This window comes from Trematomus bernacchii, unplaced genomic scaffold (genome assembly GCF_902827165.1).
Source record: "Trematomus bernacchii unplaced genomic scaffold, fTreBer1.1, whole genome shotgun sequence".
In the NCBI taxonomy this organism is placed as follows: Eukaryota; Metazoa; Chordata; class Actinopteri; order Perciformes; family Nototheniidae; genus Trematomus; species Trematomus bernacchii.
In genome coordinates this window covers 12,818,492-12,837,539 of record NW_022988043.1, presented here as the reverse complement: position 1 = coordinate 12,837,539, position 19,048 = coordinate 12,818,492, and the positions used below count along the sequence as shown (strand labels likewise).

General features: G+C 38.6%; 1 protein-coding gene across 1 annotated transcript in view; it reads right to left on the bottom strand.

Moving 5' to 3' along the window:
* si:dkey-215k6.1 (transmembrane protein 132C) overlaps positions 1-19,048 on the bottom strand; it is a 256,759-nt gene that overhangs the window by 143,831 nt on the left and 93,880 nt on the right. The window contains exons 2-3 of the mRNA XM_034117597.1: positions 17,019-17,425; positions 15,900-16,468 (exon numbers count right to left, since the gene is read on the bottom strand). Of these exons, the coding sequence (XP_033973488.1) occupies positions 15,900-16,468; positions 17,019-17,425 (976 nt within the window). The remainder of the gene's footprint in view (positions 1-15,899; positions 16,469-17,018; positions 17,426-19,048) is intronic.

Below are 19,048 nucleotides of genomic sequence, written 5' to 3'. Positions count from 1 at the left end.
TATTGTTGGCAGGGGTACCAAAACTGAAAACCTGATGGTGGGCCATTGGTCTAAAGTACCCACTGAATTGTATTGTTAAGATACAAAATGATAGTAAATAAAGAAAATGATGCATAAAATACAATGATCCCATGTTCCCTGGATTGATGCCTCTCCATTCATTTGTATTTGTTTCCTTTAAACATCTGGCAGGTAAAATTGCAGGGTGAATTTTTGGTCAGCCTGCTTTGTGCCTACCATGGCTGTCTGATTATGGATATCCACCAACATAGCTGATTGTATCTCTGGCTATGAGTCTAACTGGTTGAATGGATGGTTTGTTAGATAACTGCATGGTTGTCTGGAGAGATCGCTGGATAGATTTTTTGTTTGGATGACTGGATGGCTGACAAACTGACTGACAGGTTGGCTGGGAAGCTGATGACTGGATAGCTGTTCATCCGTCTGGCTCACTGCATGTGTGCAACTGCAGGATGGCTGACTAAGCACACATGTGAATGTGTGTTTATAATGTTTGTGGTTGTGTGTAATGTGTATCCCCTTTTATCTGATGCTTTTCCATCCATCTGCATGGTTGTTACTCCATATCAAACACTTATTCAAAATCCCTTTCTCAACTTTCTCCCTGCTTCAGTCTATGAGTGGAGGAACCCTGGGTAATTTGGCCTGTTTACATATTCAGAATATGTGTGCTTGCATGGATATGCATATAGTGTATTATTCTGTTTTTCTGTTTTGTCTTCTCGCCTCCATTGGAGCCCATCAGTATCTGAAGATATTTTGGCAACGGGGTCTCCACTCATGCCACCCACTGCTGATCATACTTTAGCAGTTTCTAGGAACACACACACACACACACACACACACACACACACACACACACACACACACACACACACACACACACAGAGAGTCACACACAAAAATACACACAGCTTAGCCGGTTATATCTGTTAACACTGACTTCGCAACAAAAAAAAATTGAGTGCGGCTGTGTGTGGAAGTGGGTTTGTATGTTTGCTGTCAATCACACATCAGTCACACATACGCAGTACTGACAGGCGTCCAGGAAGTCAGTCCCTTTCACACTCAAAAGACCCCCTGAGGTCGCATCCTTTGCAATATTAGAACAGAGTGAGAACCATTGCAGTAGACAGAATTCTTTTTTAAAGGTTTAAGAAAAAAGTGTCAATCTTACTCAAATCATTGCTAGTCGGATAGAAATTGAGTAAAATGTAATGCACAATTGCCAACCCAATAAGTACTTTGCAGTCACCAGTTGGTAACAAGAAATATTCTGGAGTAGATTAGCCAATCTGTTTATTGGTGTATACAGTATACTGTATGTAATATAATATATACTAAAACAAATAGTATTACTTTAAAACATGTTCAAATATTTGTTTCTCTATTTCTAGGCTGTTTTTTTTTTATCTGAAGAGAATTCCTTTAAATATTTTTCTTCAATGCCCTTAAAAGGACGAAGTTGGTATCATTTTGTAAATCTCAATGTCTCCTACCTTGCTGTATGCTGAAAAATGATTATACACTATTCTCTATGATACACTCTGCCTCTGTTCTCTCTCTATTCTCCACTGGAATAGTCCTGTTCATGTCTCCCTCCCTCTTTCTCTCTATCCCTCCCACATGCCACCTCCATGCCAGAGGAATCATTATGCAGACCAACTCTCCCACTGTCTCTCTTATCACTCTCCACTGGAGTACTCATTACTGTCTCTCTGTCCCTCTGTCCCTCACTTCTCTCACTTCCTTTACATCTTACTGTCTCTCTGATAAATTGCGCACACACACACACGCACACGCACACGCGCACACGCACACACACACACACACACACACACACACACACACACACACACACACACACACACACACACACACAGTGCAGTAATTAATCTTCTTGGTGTTACAGAAATGGTGACAGGATACGACAAATAATAGGATATTGTTTTTAGTCGAATAGCCTAATGTGAGCTGTAGATTTTTGCATTATAAAAATGATTATGAATGTTATAGTTAAATGGAAAAAAAACATGCAATGCTGCTCTTTGAAATGAAAAGGTCAAATTGTAAGCAATTAAATGCACTCTTGCTTCAATTAAATACCATAAGGAAATGTATTTCTCCTACAGTCTTATTTGATCTGGCATGACCATAGACATTTACAAAACATTTGGTTTCCATAGGTCCCTAAAGAGCCGTTGTGAAGCTCTAGTGTCTGGCTCCAGCCCTCACCATCCAAACTTGTTGATAAATGGGCAAAGAGGTGGACCTGGGGTGATGCGGATAGCTAGTTCATCACGCATAACTCTAAGCCTTGATGTAATGTAAACAGGCAGTTACATGTATCCCCCCCTAACCCCACTCCCCCTTAAAGTCGTCATCAATGTGGAAATATACAACCAAACGTTTTTTTTTCTTATTCGCTGGTTCTTCTGACATGTTTGCGATATCAATAGCTGAGTTTATTTATCTAGGTTAACGGCTGACACAGAACAACGTAACAAAGAAACACATCTAAGCTTTTGTATTGATTGTAATGTACATGGATACATTTGAATGGTGTGACAATGTCCTCTTTGATTGGATTCAAATGTACATATTCTTCCTGTTATGTTTGCCTGCTTTATTTTAGCTAACGCAATATATGAGCCTCTGTCGCTGCCTGTAGCTAATGAGATTGTCTTATCTCCTCAATTTGCAAAAATAACAAAATATACACATCTAGATTGCGTTCTTTTTAGATGCGACTTTAGAGTAGAGGGGAATTATTTAAACGGGATGTACTAGTGTTCCGCGGCAACCGCCGCTGCGGAAATGTGGGGGGGGGCCAGTGGCCCCTGCTTAACGGTATACCAATACCGTCCAATCAGGTACCGGTACTGACTTAGTACCGGTTCTCGATATCCATCCCTAATTGTAAGTGATAATATTTGCTCTGAAATGTATATGTAGAAACTAACACTGAAATGTATTGCTGCTACCAATGCAACACAGTGCATTATCACCAATGCAGTGCAGTTATCTTTCAATTATGTTTATTCTGTTAAAGGGATATAGTTATTTCATAAATGTGATTCATGACAATGTCATTATCATTTTGGTCTTGGTTGGTTTCTTTAGTACATTAGTCATTTTATTTGGCTTTGTTCATGCTGAATTACTTATTTCCCAAAATAACATATATATATATATATGATATAACATCCTTTGAAAACACAAACTTTAAAGTGATGTTCTTGAAAACTATACTATATCATAGAAAAGACAGGTATATTAGCCAAAATATTGAACAGTCAAGCAAGTTTTTACTATTAAAACTAAGAAAAAGCAGTGTCAATGATGCCTTCGCAGACCTCAAGCGACAGAGTGTCTGTTATATCGGCACAATATACAAGTGCGTACGTGTGTGTGTGTGTGTGTGTGTGTGTGTGTGTGTGTGTGTGTGTGTGTGTGTGTGTGTGTGTGTGTGTGTGTGTGTGTGTGTGTGTGTGTGTACATGCTTGTCTAAGGTATCTTTGTGGATCGTGTTCCATGGGCAGATATAGATGAGTCCTTCTACGAGGATGTTCAGCAACTAATCACAAGATGATTACTTTAATTAATTGAGTGGCTGTACAGCACACATACTAAGACTGATTATGAGAAATGAAGGGGACTAAAGAGAGGAAGAGGAAGAGGGTGAGAGTAACAATAGACAAATATAATTATGAGAAATGAGCAGGGGAAACAGTGATAATACAAAAAGAGAAGGAAAGACCAAAAGTCAGTAACAGATGTGCAGAAGTATAGACTGAAATAAAGGAGATTGATACTGCTTTCACTTTCTAACTTCCCTTCTCTGTTAATATCCTACATTTCCCACCCCTCAATTCACAACCGCACCCACTCCTTTTCCCTCCTTTTTTTCATCTCACATTTTTCTCTTTCTTTCTCTCTTTCGCTGAGTGATTCAGATACAAGAAGACAAAAAGCTTTGCAGGTCCAGGAGCTCTAGGCATGTTCTTGTAGAGCCCTCAATTTACTGTACCATTCACATGCACGTGCATATTCTTTTGTTTCAGCTAAACACATGGCTGTTTCCCATTTGCATTTTCCAGGGAGACACATTTGTGTGTGCGTTTCTGTGTGTGTTTGTCCCTGCTCTATAGGGATTGAAATATAAAACAGAATTGAGACTACCTTTAGAAGCAAAGAACAAGAAGGAGATCAAACAACATAACACATGCTACTTTGAAAGACTCACAGTGTGTGTGTGTGTGTGTGTGTGTGTGTGTGTGTGTGTGTGTGTGTGTGTGTGTGTGTGTGTGTGCGTGCGTGCGTGCGTGCGTGCGTGCGTGCGTGCGTGCGTGCGTGCGTGCGTGCGTGCGTGTGTGCTTGAACGTCTGAAAACTGGAACATTTTTGGTTAAGTCCTGCTAAGATTAGAGGGGGGTTTACAAGGAGATGAAAAGACGGTAAAAAATACACTGAGGACTAGAGGCATTGGTGATGCCTTTGTTCAACCAACAAAGGTGTTTCACATCCAGTTTAATTTATATCCTACATTTGGCCCAAACAGGTTGCATGAAGAATCCCCTCTAAATGTTTTCATCCTGCATCTTCACCACTTTTGGAACAGTTTTTCTCAATTTCATACAGTGTATTGTAAATACATAAAGATGAAAATAAAGAGGGAGAGAGAAAACAGGCGAATAGAAGCAGAGATTTTGCTATGAATAATAGCCCATTCATCAGTGCTAATTTGCTAGGCTAATGTTCTCACCGAGCTTAATGGGGAGATTAGTCGGGCAAATTAGCACTGATAAATGAGCAAACACGAACTACGGTGGTCAATCATTGAACCAGCCATGTATTCATACCATACCCAGCTATGAAAAGCATCTGTTCTAAAGGAGATTTTAGTTCAAGTTCAACAGTAGACTGCCCCTCATGACCACACTGCCTCGCAATAAAGTGGATTATAAATAGAGACACAAGGAGGGACAGACATTAAAATAATCAACATTAAATGCACTGACAGAAAACTGTTCGCTAACGAAATAAAGTAGATTTGTAGAGTGAATGGACTTTGCTGTTAATCATGTTGACAATGTGTGATAATTGAAAACCGTTTTTCTCTTTTTTATCAGCCATCAGCTGATTGGGCTTTGGAAATTCCGGTCATGAAATACGTTTTTTCACACCGGTCCTAAAAGTTTCATGACGTATGTTTAAAAAAAAAGAATTATTTGGTCACCAAAAACAACACTGGTACCATACAGTATGTTTCCCTAACATGTGTGGCAACTTTAATTGGACTTTAGGAATTTAACTGAAACAGTGTTAGATAGTTGGCAGTTACTGTAGATATCCATCAAGACACAGCGTGTTTCTTGACTGAAGCCCTTAACAACTACTTACACACTCTGAAATCTAAAAAGGACTTCAGGGGTTCTTTAATTCCTTCATAAAAAAATAACCATATCATTAAAGTGTTATGCATTTAGGTGATGCTCTTATCTAGAGTGACTTGAGAATGAGTGTAACAGTAGAGTAAGCTTGAATTTCGGAGATCACAACATTACAAGCGATTAGTAGATTACAAGCTTCAGGGCAACGGTGCTCTGTGACAGAATATCCATGTGACCCTAAAAACTTCATGTAGCACAGAGAAGCCAAAGGGAAAGACAAAAGCAACAATGATTGATACTGTTGTTCAATCCTAGTGGGATCTTCAAAGCTTAAACTGCATGAAGGATTTATGAATTGCGTTTAAAGGTCCACCAAACTGTATCTAATCTACGGGATTGTAACGTGTCTGGAATGAACAATAACAGCCTTATTTCCAGGTGGGCATCTTCTGAGATTACACAGCTCAGAGCCAACCTTAAACACATCATTAGACAAGTTTGATGGGAAAACTTGAGAAAAAGATTAGTTGAACTTTAAGCACTCACCCATCACTTTATTCTATTCTGCTAGACATTGTTGCTGCTTCTTTGGAGACAGATTTGAGGAACATACAGTATGCCAATAAGATAAAGGAAGTTTCTACAGACTGAATTTTGTCTTCTGTGTTGGTCCTGCACTTTCTGTAACAACACATGACTGTCATGGTTGGTGAGCAATCTTGTGTGAAAACATTCTATACAGTTGTGATGGGGTTCACTGGCTCGCTGGGTAAATGTGACAGCCATTCAATAGCTGAATTGGAACTGAAAGGGAAGAGGGACACAGTCACACTTGATCGAGCACAAATAGGGTTATTCTTTGAGGAGAAAAAAGGCAGAACTTCTGTTTTTGTTTTTTTTCTTAGTACATGTTTTGAATTCTGAGAAATAATCAAAACAAATCTTGTTTAAGATTGTTGTCACAGTTAGGCTGGCTCTCATTCACTGCATGTACAGTACGTATAACCTATGAAAAGTAATGCAATATAATTTGTCATAGAATAACACTGAACAAGTCTGTTTACAATTACTTTTTGTTTGTAACCTATACTTAACTAACACTATTGATGTATTTATTGAACCTAAAGCATGATCTTTTCCTAAGCCTTTGTTTGGTAGCCTTCAGGTTCTGTTATACAATAGCCTACGAAGACACAATGATTATTGCTGTTTCTGGACATTTGTATAAGAGCAAAAATAAATATAACTTTTTGGTGTTGTGAAGATATGTCACACCGTTATGGCTTTTGACTTTCCGGTTAGAGAAGTAAAATATAGATAGGTAAGAGTTACACATTGCATTAATGGTTCTTACCAATTACTCTGTATAACTGGCATATACTCTCAAAATATCCGTAGGGTAGGTTGTTCTAATAGCTGCACATACTGAATGTTAAATGTGTTATCATGTTACAATATTTGGGATATAAAGACAAATATAAAGGTGATCACAATAACAGTATGTCCTCTTTGGTCAATGTAAGCCTGTGTTTTATACACAAACTGTACCATACTTTTGTACCATCATAAAAAAACAACCAGCAAAGACATTCCCACACATATGCTTTAACACACACAGAGAGGAAACAGTATTGTTCCCAGTCTGGGGGCTGTGTTGTGAGGCACCCTGCAGTGCACAGTGAATAGGAAGATGTATTAAAAGAGGAAGCAACATTGTGAATTGCAAGTTTGGATAAACTGAAGCAGAGGGCATAGATATAAGCATGGGGGATAGCAAGGACAATATGTACAATGTGTTGAGCAGATAAACAAGCTACTTATAGCCTAAAGTCTTTGAAGAATGTTGTCATTCTGTAACAATGGAGGGCCATGTAGATGGGATTCAGCCTAGAGAATCCCACAGTGTGATCAAAGTGAAGGCTCAGAGGCATTCTTCATATTAAGAGTTATAGGTAAAGAAGGAGAGGATGGGATGGGTGGATTACGAAAAGGTCACAGGTTCACTATAAGAGTTGGGCTTTGTGCTACATAGATTAACATATTTAACAGAATTCTATATATTATGTGAAAGGAGTGTCAGTGTGTATCTGCTATGACATGAAGCTTTAGAAAACCTATTTATTTATTTTAATTTCACTTACACTGGCATCATTTTGTTGATTTGTTATCTAGGTTACATTATAACTATTGTTTAAGCAGTATTTCAATGACTATATTATATGTGAAGAGTTGCTTACTAGAAAATGTTACACATTTCAAACTGATGTGGTATTAAACTGCAAACAGATGGATGAAGTGAACAAATTTGTGTTCTAGTTTATGGGCAAAGAGAGTGTTATTCTTATTAGAGATTAGAAACCAACATCTCAATGGTCCTCGTGGTTACTGATGTTTTCTTTAGATGAGAACACTTTGTCTGGTTTAAAATTCAGATGCACCGCCGGTATGCTCTAGCAGACATATTTGTTAGTGTTTGGGATGTTAAACATCTACAAATATGAAGTAAATTAATGTATTGAACACAATTAAAAGACATAAAAGCTACACACTGTCATGTATCTTCTTTTTACATCATTGTTTTTCAAGTGCAGCTGCAGTTCAGCCGTTCATATTGGACTTTACAATAGCAACATCTGTAGCTTATTTCAAGTGGGTCCCTGAATAATATGTTTTCATGAGCCTGGGTCCCAGGCCAAGAAAATAAAAATGTAATTCGAGTTCCACGGCTGCAGGAGGGGATTTCATACTGTTAGTGAAATATCAGCCGTTTTCCCCAAACTTGTTAAGATAAAAACAAAAGTATCCTCAAAGTCATTTTTATAACTCCTGGGGTAACTTAGAGGTAAATGCTTAAACACACAAAAAACACAGCGCTTGGTCTAAAATGTGCAACGCAGAGCAACTGGTGAACCCTCAGTGCAGAGGAATTAGTACAGAGCAGTCTGTTTCTACATAAGGCTTCTCTCTTACAACAAGGAGTGGCACTAACAATGAACACAACACAATACCCAGCAGAAATTAGCATATGAAGCATCCCAACACTAGCTTGGCAGACCCAGACTCAAATAGCAATAAAGACGTGAAAATAAAAGACACAGACGAGCATTGGGAGTAGTTAAAACAGGGAGAGACAGGGAAATGTGTTGCTAAACCAACATGTGTGCTCATGTGCCATGGATCACTGTCCTTTCAATAAGTGAGTTCAAAAAGCAAAACATTTTCGAATTTTCCTTAGAGACATAATAATTAGAATGCCAGTGATAATGTCAATCGTTTTTCAAGTAATACAGCCACAATACACACATTCTTCTCTCTTCTATCTCGCCCTCACATACATGCAGAGCTCCAGAAACACACAAACACTGGCGCTATCCCGCGGATGATGGCTGTCACCTTTGTATACTCAGCCTCTTTCAGGAGCCAGCAATGCAAATAACACTCTTATGAATATTCATGACTGATTTGAGATGGAAAAAGAGAGTGGGATAGAAAAACAGGAGAAAGGTGGAGGGAGAACGGGAGATGCTGATAGGGAAGGGAGGAGAGAAAGTAAAGAAGGACTGCTGTACAGCAAATGATAGTGCAGACTGGATTAGAGAAATAAACAGAGACAGAGTGGGTTAAACACATAAGGAGAGTAGGTGTTTGGTGTGTGTATGTGTTAACACGCAAACCAAATGTTAACCATATTTTTCCCCTGACGTTAAGTCTAGCTTACCTGACTTCCCTCGAGAAGATCATAATTAAAGGTGACATGCTTGAACAAATCACAACATTAAATATATATAAAACATATGGAAGTTTTCTTTATTTCCTCATTGCCACTTAGTCGCACCTGAAAGTCAAATCAAGGCATAAATTAAGGTTTGTGCATTTGTTACTTTCAAATAAAAATGTACAACAAACCTAATTGAACATGACGTTTCCTCCAGCATTTAAAAGTCTTTTTTTCCTCAGAAGTTTTAGTTTTTCTCATTAATGTCATTTTCTCTTAATGATTTATTTAGCCAACTCTATTTACGTATTCATGCTGCTATTACTTGATCCCATTCAATCCTTCTTGATGTCTAATTAGTCCCTAACAGTTCCTTCATTCTTAACAAATAACATGGTTTTACATTTATGTTTAAATGTCTAATTAGTCAGTTGTTCATGTAGAATAACAATAAGACTGATACAAATGTCAAAGTAAGTAACCACCGCAGACTTTGGACCTTTTGTTCACTTATATAAAATATTATAAATCATCCATGTGTCTCTATATTGTATCTCTGACACTTCTTGTTTAAAGAGACGGTAGCAGGGTAGCATTGTTTGACTTTTACATTTTATAAATACATTTTTAAACAACATTTACCATTTTAGTGTGTTGTGTTGCCAGGTTTGTTTTGCAGTCGGCACAGTACATCAACCACCTGATATGTATCCACTATGCAGTAATTCGAACTTGCTGGAAGGTCAGCACTTTTCAATATCCGATTTTTTGTAATTCGTATGATGCTCAGTTATCACATTTGGCAATCTTTAATTTCACATGACTCATCAGTTAGCTTAAGAGTTGGCACAAAATCTTTTTTTTCTGCCAAAGTGTTACATGAAGCACTCAGCGTCAATAATGACACTTGGTTGATTTGAAAGATTTGCAGTTTGTTTTCATTACTTTGCAAAGCAATGGAACAATCGCCTGAATGTACTCTTGGGAGACAGAGGGAAAGGGAAGACTAGTGGAAGTAAAAATTGAAATAGATAAAAGTGCTTTGGCAACACTTTTCAAATTCAGATGACAGAAGAAAATACTGGGAAATGAAGAGTAACAAGACAAAAGAAGAAAAGCAACTTTCCCAACACAACAACAAGTCCCTTTGTGACATTTATTTTTTGAATACAATGCAAGCCTTTTTACTGCCTTTTTACTTGCTGAAAGAAATGCATCGAACTCTCAACGTATTGTTTGTGCCTTTTCAAGATCGTATAAAATGCATTTGTCAGTTGGAGAGGTTAAACAGAACAGCAGAGAAACAAGGACAGTGGCACTTACAAAGAGAGGAACCGACTGAACCAGAGGGACAAACAAAGACAATGGGAATCACACAGATGGCTCAACATGAAGTATGTATATACTCCCCAAGAACACATACTGTGAGGCGCACTTGATATACAAAAAACACATACACACATTGTAAAATACAAATCAATAGGGATATGTTTACAAATCGGATGAGCAAATATGCAAGAACACATCTACATCAACAAGTTTATACTATGTGATAAGTTAAGGCCACATTTACACTCGTAAACAACAAACACACACACAACCTATTGATTCTCCTTCCCTGCTGGTGAAAGAGCGTTTGAGGTGAAATCGATGTTGGAGCTTTGTGGATATAGGCGTCCGGGGCATATTGTGTGTGTGTGTGTGTGTGTGTGTGTGTGTGTGTGTGTGTGTGTGTGTGTGTGTGTGTGTGGTGTGTGTGTGTGTGTGTGTGTGTGTGTGTGTGTGTGTGTGTGTTTGTGTGTGTGTGTGTGTGTGTGTGTGTGTGTGTGTGTGTGTGTGTGTGTGTGTGTGTGTGTGTGTGTGTGTGTGTGTGTGTGTGTGTGCGAGAGAGATGTAACCACCAGAGAGGACTAGCTGGTCCTTAGAAGTACATCTCCCCTCTGATCCCAGGAAATATCTACTAATCCCTACACACACACACCAACACACACAGACACAGACACACACACATATATATAGAGAGAGAGATATATAGAATGGGATTATACAATTATAATTCTAAACTACTAAAAACAGAATGACAGTAAATAGAGAAAAATAAGAAAAAACAAGAAAAAAACGATGTATTTTGCATTCAATTATCATTGTCTGAATCTGTCACTATCTGCAGTATATCGCTCACACATATAAACACACATAGAATTGATCCGCTCATCAGTAATCATCACACTAATTAACTAATCAAACGACGATAGCACATTTCAAGACAACAGCTTTTTAACGAGGTAGATGCTAATCACTTTGACCCTCAGCCTGTCACATTCATGCTGCGGAAAAATGTGTTAACGCTCAACTAAACATAGATCCAAAGCACCAACAACTTCTATGGCAAGAGTTCCTACAGATTGAAACACTTTTTTAAATACTTTCGGCTGAATGCTCATTGAACCGGAGCTATATAGAACATGAATTCTTAATGAAGTTGTGCCCTCTATTCAACCTTTTGAGGTTACAAGTGAAGAATATTATTGCTTGCTCATAAAGAAATGTTTATGAATATTGTGCTACCAGAAGGTCTTAAACGGAAGAAGGAACTGCATTTCTGCTACTTTATTTAGATTGTGCACTATTGTGAGTTATTCGCTGAGGTTCAGGAGAGGGCACCGTGCCAGGCACCATGCAGATCATAGCTTAGCACGTGACAGGAGAAACAGACAGTCTAGTGTAGGGCCTGGATGACCTTGGAAAGAAGACTGGACCTGTCGGACCTGGATGAAGCCAAGAGGCGTGGGCTCGCCTGTACTCCAATCAACAATCGACAGCACCCCACTCAGAAATACACTTATCCAATCAGAATATGACACCTTTTAACTGTAATAAGTATATGAAATGTGTTTTGCCGGTTTGGAGGGAAGTGTGAGACAGTTAACTGCTTGGAGTGGAAACTGCTCGCGGTCTGTGGATCACTGATCTCCAGAGACCTCAGCTGAGCAATTATATTCCTTATCACAACTGAAATAAATCAGCTTTATTATAACTTTATTGCCTGGTCTGACTCCTTGCTTCGCAGAGGAATTCTGAAACACGACACAAGCAATGGTGGGCAGATTAGTGAGCCAAGAGACGCTAATTAATTTGTGTATTGGGATTTCTGATGTACTGATTTAGGATAAATGCCCAAAAACCTTTGGATTACATTTCATATTGGGGCACTTAGGTAAAATGGTTTACAGTTGTAGGAGTTAGGGCTGCATCTGTTTCCTTTAGAGTGAGGTTGACAGGTGGCATATGAACATTAAAATGTAATGACATATATGCATTTTGGACAGGTTTCGTGTAGCCCACCATACGGTCATCATGTGCTGCTCTGTCTATTCAGCAGAAAAATGTTTTGTGGTTTGATTTAAAAAGAAAAGAAAGATCAAATGATGGGGCAGCACTTAGAGTACAGATATTAGAGTTTGGCCTCATTTTTCATGAAAACTTAAATCTAAATTCCTCTTTGCTCTTTTGGGCTATTGTTCTTAAAATCAAGTCATGAATCAGCCCAAAACTGGACAATAAAATGTTTTAGGTATAATCTTATTCTTATATTCTTTAACGCCACACAGGAAGATATGTATATTACATTTATGGAAGGGGCTGAATATAAACATATACCTAAGTATATGTTTATATTCTTGTATGTCATATTCAAGGATGTTCCACTTAGTTAAATGGAACATGGAAGAGAGGTGAAGTAAGGAAGTTGCAAAGATAAGTGTGTCCTTCATTTCTCTTAATAGAAAATGTGACATGTGTGGCAAAGAAGAAACATTGCAGGAACTTCTAAATTGAATACATCTTAAATATGGATGTCAGATGTAACCCTAAAAGGATGATATAACAACTTGAACAAATAACCTCGAGTAATTCTACTTTGAAATGAAAAAAGTCAAAATCTTAAATAACAGGATAAGCACAATATACCTTTGCTGCTGCTTTTAAGTAGTTTTTAATAAAGAAAAAGGCTTCTACATTTCATAATCTCCTGTTGTCCTCAAAATGAATCTTGGCTTGGTCACAAAATGTAAGCCAGTCCATTTAGGTCTTATCTAGGCTTTCTTACCCAAGCTCGAGTACCAGTGTCAAAAACCAATTACACAGTCATCTACAGTAGCACGTGTGTCATATATCTATTGTGTTCTTTCATCCATAAACACGTTTAATTGTTTATCGTATCATTTTCCTTAATTCACACACTGTGACACTGGCACTTAATATAGTAATGGGTTTGCAGACTTTACTGTGCATCAGGTAGCCAGAGAATAACTTTATGTTCATATTCCATAATCCTTTTCTTACCCATTACTACATGTTTCCCTTTACTTGTTGAACATCATCATCATCATCATAAGGATTAATAATGAATGCAAATAATTACAGATTTGCAACTTGTTAATTATAATTAACAATAGTCATTTGGGTATTGATAATTCTATATGTGCAGGGATTGTGAAAACCAAACAGGATATTAGAGTAGGACAGAACAGTGAGGATATATTTATCACTACATTCTACATTTTCTTCCACTTTAAAATGTAATATCTTCTCCGCTTCAAATTGCAAAAGCTAACAATTCAATCTCATGGTCACTATGACCGGTTTATTTCTGAGTACTCCAGCTCATATATTAGGGTTTCTCTGAAACCCTATCAAGATTTCTGAAAAAAACATGAAATGGTGTTTACATGTGCAAACTCATACTAGATATTACATCAATTAATCATAAACAGGTTATTCATGTCCATGCAAATGCACTCATTGTGTTAACCATTAAAGTGTATATTTTTGAAGGGTGAAAAAGGGTTGTCGTGAAAACTTTGAGGAGAAATGCAAATGGGCTTTAGCAATAATTAAATAATAGCATCTGATCTGATTGGTGATCAACGTTGTTGTGACTCAAAATGTGACTGAATTACAGGAAGAGTACTTAAAGAAGTGTCAGTCTTACAAATCCTAAGTTTTAGCTTTTGTTTTGGAGAAGAGTGCTCTCACCACCAAGTGACAGTATCATATATGTTTATTTTGGACTACAAGCACTGTTTCAGGGGATACAGCAAAAATGCCATATCCAATTTGTCAAATGTGTGTTGCCTCAAGTCCTCCATCCTTTGATATCTACTGGTTAGAAGAGCTGTGAAAAAAGAGATGCAATTGGAAATCCTCCCTCTACCTTTTTCCTACTTTTACCCATTTCCTTCATGGCAGTTTCTACTACCTTCTCTTTTATTCCCCCTCTCATCTCCTTTCCTTTCAGTGTCTGTCTTTGTGTCAGTCTCCCTCTCTCTCACCTGTCCTCTGCCCGTGTTTCTTCATATCCTCAGCAGTTTATCATAATCACATCACCTCACTGTGATGGAGCACACTTAAGGCTTATTATGTGTCACACACACACACACACACACACACACACACACACACACACACACACACACACACACACACACACACACACACACACACACACACACACACACACACACACACACACACACACACACACGCACGCACGCACGCACAGTGGAATGAGATCCACTTAAGCCTTATTACACGTCTGACTGTGGTTTTAACATGGGAGATTATCCACTGGACTGTATGCTAGGGTAGGGGGCAAGAGCTGCAAGTGGAACACATTGCATAAGACATGAAGCAGGAAAACGCTGGAAAAAAAGAAGATATGATGCCAATAAAAAATTGTTGCTGATATTTTCCCTCCATTTTCTTTCTGTAGCATCTTTTAACCAACCTGTAGGACCTATACTAAGGCTTTTGCCTAAACAGCAAGAAGTCTCTTAAAAAATCTTTGAAAAATCTCTGAAAAATCTTTGCCAATTGCTATTGTCACTAGAACTTCCCAAACACTTTTAGGTGAACAAATGTGCAGCTTTTATTATGTAAAATCGATTCCTTTGACTTTGCACAAATTATCTGAAAAATGGAGTTGGTTGGCAAGTGCCAATTACCATGGTTAGTGTATTCAAGGTTTTCTTAAATAAATGTGGGACTGAAATACTGAAACATGCATTTAAAGTATCTCAGAGTTACTCTCTATAACCTCATAGGAGTATATTGTTATAGGAATGCAGCTGCAGTGTTGTGTGCTGGGATGCTCTCTGTATAGAATAATACATTGTGAAAAATGATAAATCTGTCATTTGTCAGACTGAAATCCCTAAAGTCGGTGAAATGATGAGGCAGAGATGGGATGCAGATATGCATACTTCGTCTAGACCAGGGTTGTAAACTCATTTTCAGCCAGCGAACCAAGAAGAATTAGTTTCCTGGGACACAAGCGAACAAAACCCATTGTCAATAATGCAGGTGACCTATTAAAGCACACCTTAGAGGCATGGGTTCCACCATTTAGTTTGAAAAACCAGGATCTATTTTAATGTTATGCACCTCATTTAATTTCCCTGTCCCCCATACTTCAGTCCCTCTCAGTTCTTTTTCCCTCTCCTGCTTCTCATTCTCTGTATTTTCTTCTCTCCTTGGATCACTCATGAATATTCATGAGGTTGTTATTTGCATTGCTGGCTCCTGAAAGAGGCGGAGTACACAAAGGTGACAGCCGTCAACCTCGCGAGGCGGCAGTGTCGACAGATGAGAGAGAGCAGATGAGGAGGAAAGAAAAAGCTACCAAAGGAAAACTGAAATCTGACAAAATAAAATAAAAAGAATACAAGAAGCAAAGCCAAATAACTTATATGAAAGCATTGGTTTTCCTACCTCAAAGTAAACTGTTCCATGTTCGAACCAGTCTTCATGTAGACGCCAAACGCCACGGTCTTGCCGAGCCGAACCGGGCTGGGCGGCACCAGAACCTCTACGTTTTCATCCAGTCTCAGTTTCTCTCCTTTGGCGGAAACCATGCCCAAGGTCATCGCCACTGAGCCGGCTTTCAGCATGTCCTGAAGACTCACATCCTCCCCGAGGCTCCACTGTCCTCCAAGGCCCAGTCCAAGAGGCCCAGTGTTAGCGCTCTGACCTCGCCATGGCTCATTAACGATAGAAGGACACTCTTGACCGGCCCCTTCCATTGGTATTATCGAGTAATACACATCCACTGATGGTAGAGTCACTTCAGGAGGTCTTTTTCTCACTTGTGGTGGTGTAAACCAAGCTGGGGGAATCTCCAGACGGACAACACAGATGCCAGATGGTCTCATGAGTCGGCAGCCCGCAGAGGGGGCTGCTTCACTGGTGTCACGGATGGCTATGGCTCTGACACATGGGAGGAGGGCTGGAGGAGGGGGGTCGGGCTCATCCCAACGTCGCCCTACCAGGTAAAACAATACCTGAGGACAAAACAAATATATATTTATTTACAGATAATGCTTATGTCATAATGGGTGGATTAGAAGATGAAAAGTTAGCCAAAAAAACAACAAATATTATCTGTCCTACACTGTAATTGACAGCTGAAATGATAAATCACGTCTTAACACATCAATACAAACAATGGGTTGTAAATGGTGAGTTAAATGATTATCTACTCTTGTTTATAAATGTTCTTCTTTCTTTCTGTGCCGACAGATTTATGCATAAGCACTAATGAGTGCATTCTTTAAAGCTGCTCTGATCTGCATTTTTACATCAATTAACTAACTAACTAAAAGAAGAAGCTTCAAGTAGGCAATAACAATGATAAAATAATTAAAATGCATCTACAAACATATGATACATTTATAGTTTGAACCCTTTAATTATCTCTGGTTTGGATTTAATTATGATTTGGTTATGAGATTGGCATAACAAGTCAATCCTTAACATATTTGTTTTCAGCAAAGGATCTTTTAAAGAAAAAGATAAAAAAACATTTTAAGTTTAACATTAAACTGCCCGTACCTGTATCCAGGGCCTTGTTGAGCCAACATTGGGGACCACCACTTGACCTTTGACCTTCCAGTTCAGAGTCACCTGGTTTGTTGTCGACAACAGATGTGGAGCTGGGCCCTGAAGCAGCTCTACAGGGATTGGCTGCTCAATGCTCAGGTTTCCGTAGCTGCAGTTGACGCTGGGCAGGGATTGTGGAGCGGCCACGGCCGGCTCCAGTTGGTGGAGGAAGAAGGGCTCAGTCCGCGATGATAGGCTGCCATTTCGCATGACCTCCTGATTGGCTTCCCGCAGAAAGAAGGCGGAGTCGGCTCCACTTAACTGGCACTGGACAGGGAGGTAAGTGGGGAGGGAGGAGGAGAAACGGGTCTGGGAGGAGTCTGACCCTCCTCCTACTCCTGCTGCTTGGCTGTCCGACACTGAGGAGAGCAAAGGAAAAATAGAAATGATTAAATGCCTTAAACTTGAATTATCCCTCCCATAGAAATAATGCACTGCCTGGCAGAAACATGTAAACATTACAGTGTCATTGAAATCCGAAGCATCCAAATCATCTAATAGAGTCTAGTCAACAAACAGTGTGTAAATCCGAGACTCATTGACCTGTGAAATGAATTTTCATTGCAAACACACACGGCTATAAACACATGCACATATCCATCAGCTTTTTCACATAAATTCACACATGCATTTCAACCCCCTGCCACAACACACAATCGGTACATGTAGTTTCTCTATAAGGGGATATAAGCTTAAACACATTATATCTCACTCGTGTATACAGGAATTATAGACTCAGCATCACACAGGGCTCTACATTAATGCATCACTTTTTTTAAATCCGCATTCGGAATATATCAGAACTGACATATTGCTCTTTGGCAGTTTATTTCCATATATTTACATTCAGTTTATATTCATTTCCTATTGTGTTTATTAAAACAGACATTTTACAAGGATTCTGAATTTGAAGCCAAGGATTACACAGATTTTGGTGCAATATCTAATTTCTGAAGAGGACAAGGTGTTGCAAAGACTCGGCTATGATGAGGGAGTTTTGATTTCTACCCTTTAACCTACATCACCATTTTCTTTTCATCCGCTATTTGACTTGTCAGCATTAAACTGTGCAAGACACAGAACCCCACACTCTTTGCATATCAGTGTTAGCCATATGCTAACAAACAATGACAAAAACCTTGTATCGTGAAGAAGGGAAGGAAAAGTAAAGGAACAATTAAAATGATTAAATGCCTTTAAACTAGAAATATCCATTTCATAGAACTACGAATGGTTTAATAAAGTTTAAGAAGAGCTTCTTTATTTAAATCGATAGGTTTTGGATTCAGGTACCATACAGTAGAAGATACAAATAGTCAAATGTATGCCGGAGACGGAGATCTATCTACCATAATGTAGATATTTTGTATATCGCTTAGCAGATAGGATCATGGTATTCATTGTCTATTTGTTTGACAATAATTTAGCCTAAGGAGACAAGGGGTTATATTTTGTTGGTTCTGGGGAAACCAGTGAAAATCCAGGAAAAACTTCCTTGCAGCAGTAAATTGTTTACAGTCTGATTAGCACCTCGAGATGCTTGAATGGAGTTGATGAATGTTTACAACAGAATTGTTTTGCAAGTAGCCAGTTTACAAGCTAATTTTAAGCTAATAAAAACCTAAATAAATGTCAGACTATAGCTGATGCGTTTTGATATTGGTTGTTGGCAATTGTGTTAAGCCTCCTTTGCTTTCTAAAAAATGCTGTTTATCTGCATTCAAACATAGCAAGCTGAAACATGATTTGTGACATTAAATGGATAGTGCTGAAGTGCCAAAATGCCACAGGGGAATCTGTATAAAATAGTTCATTTAATATACAAAAAACTGATGAAAATATTTCCATTTTATACACACCAAGGAATCCGTGCTGGAACAAACAAAACATACGTGTGTGTGTGGTGTGTGTGTGTGTGTGTGTGTGTGTGTGTGTGTGTGTGTGTGTGTGTGTGTGTGTGTGTGTGAGTGTGTGTGTGTTGT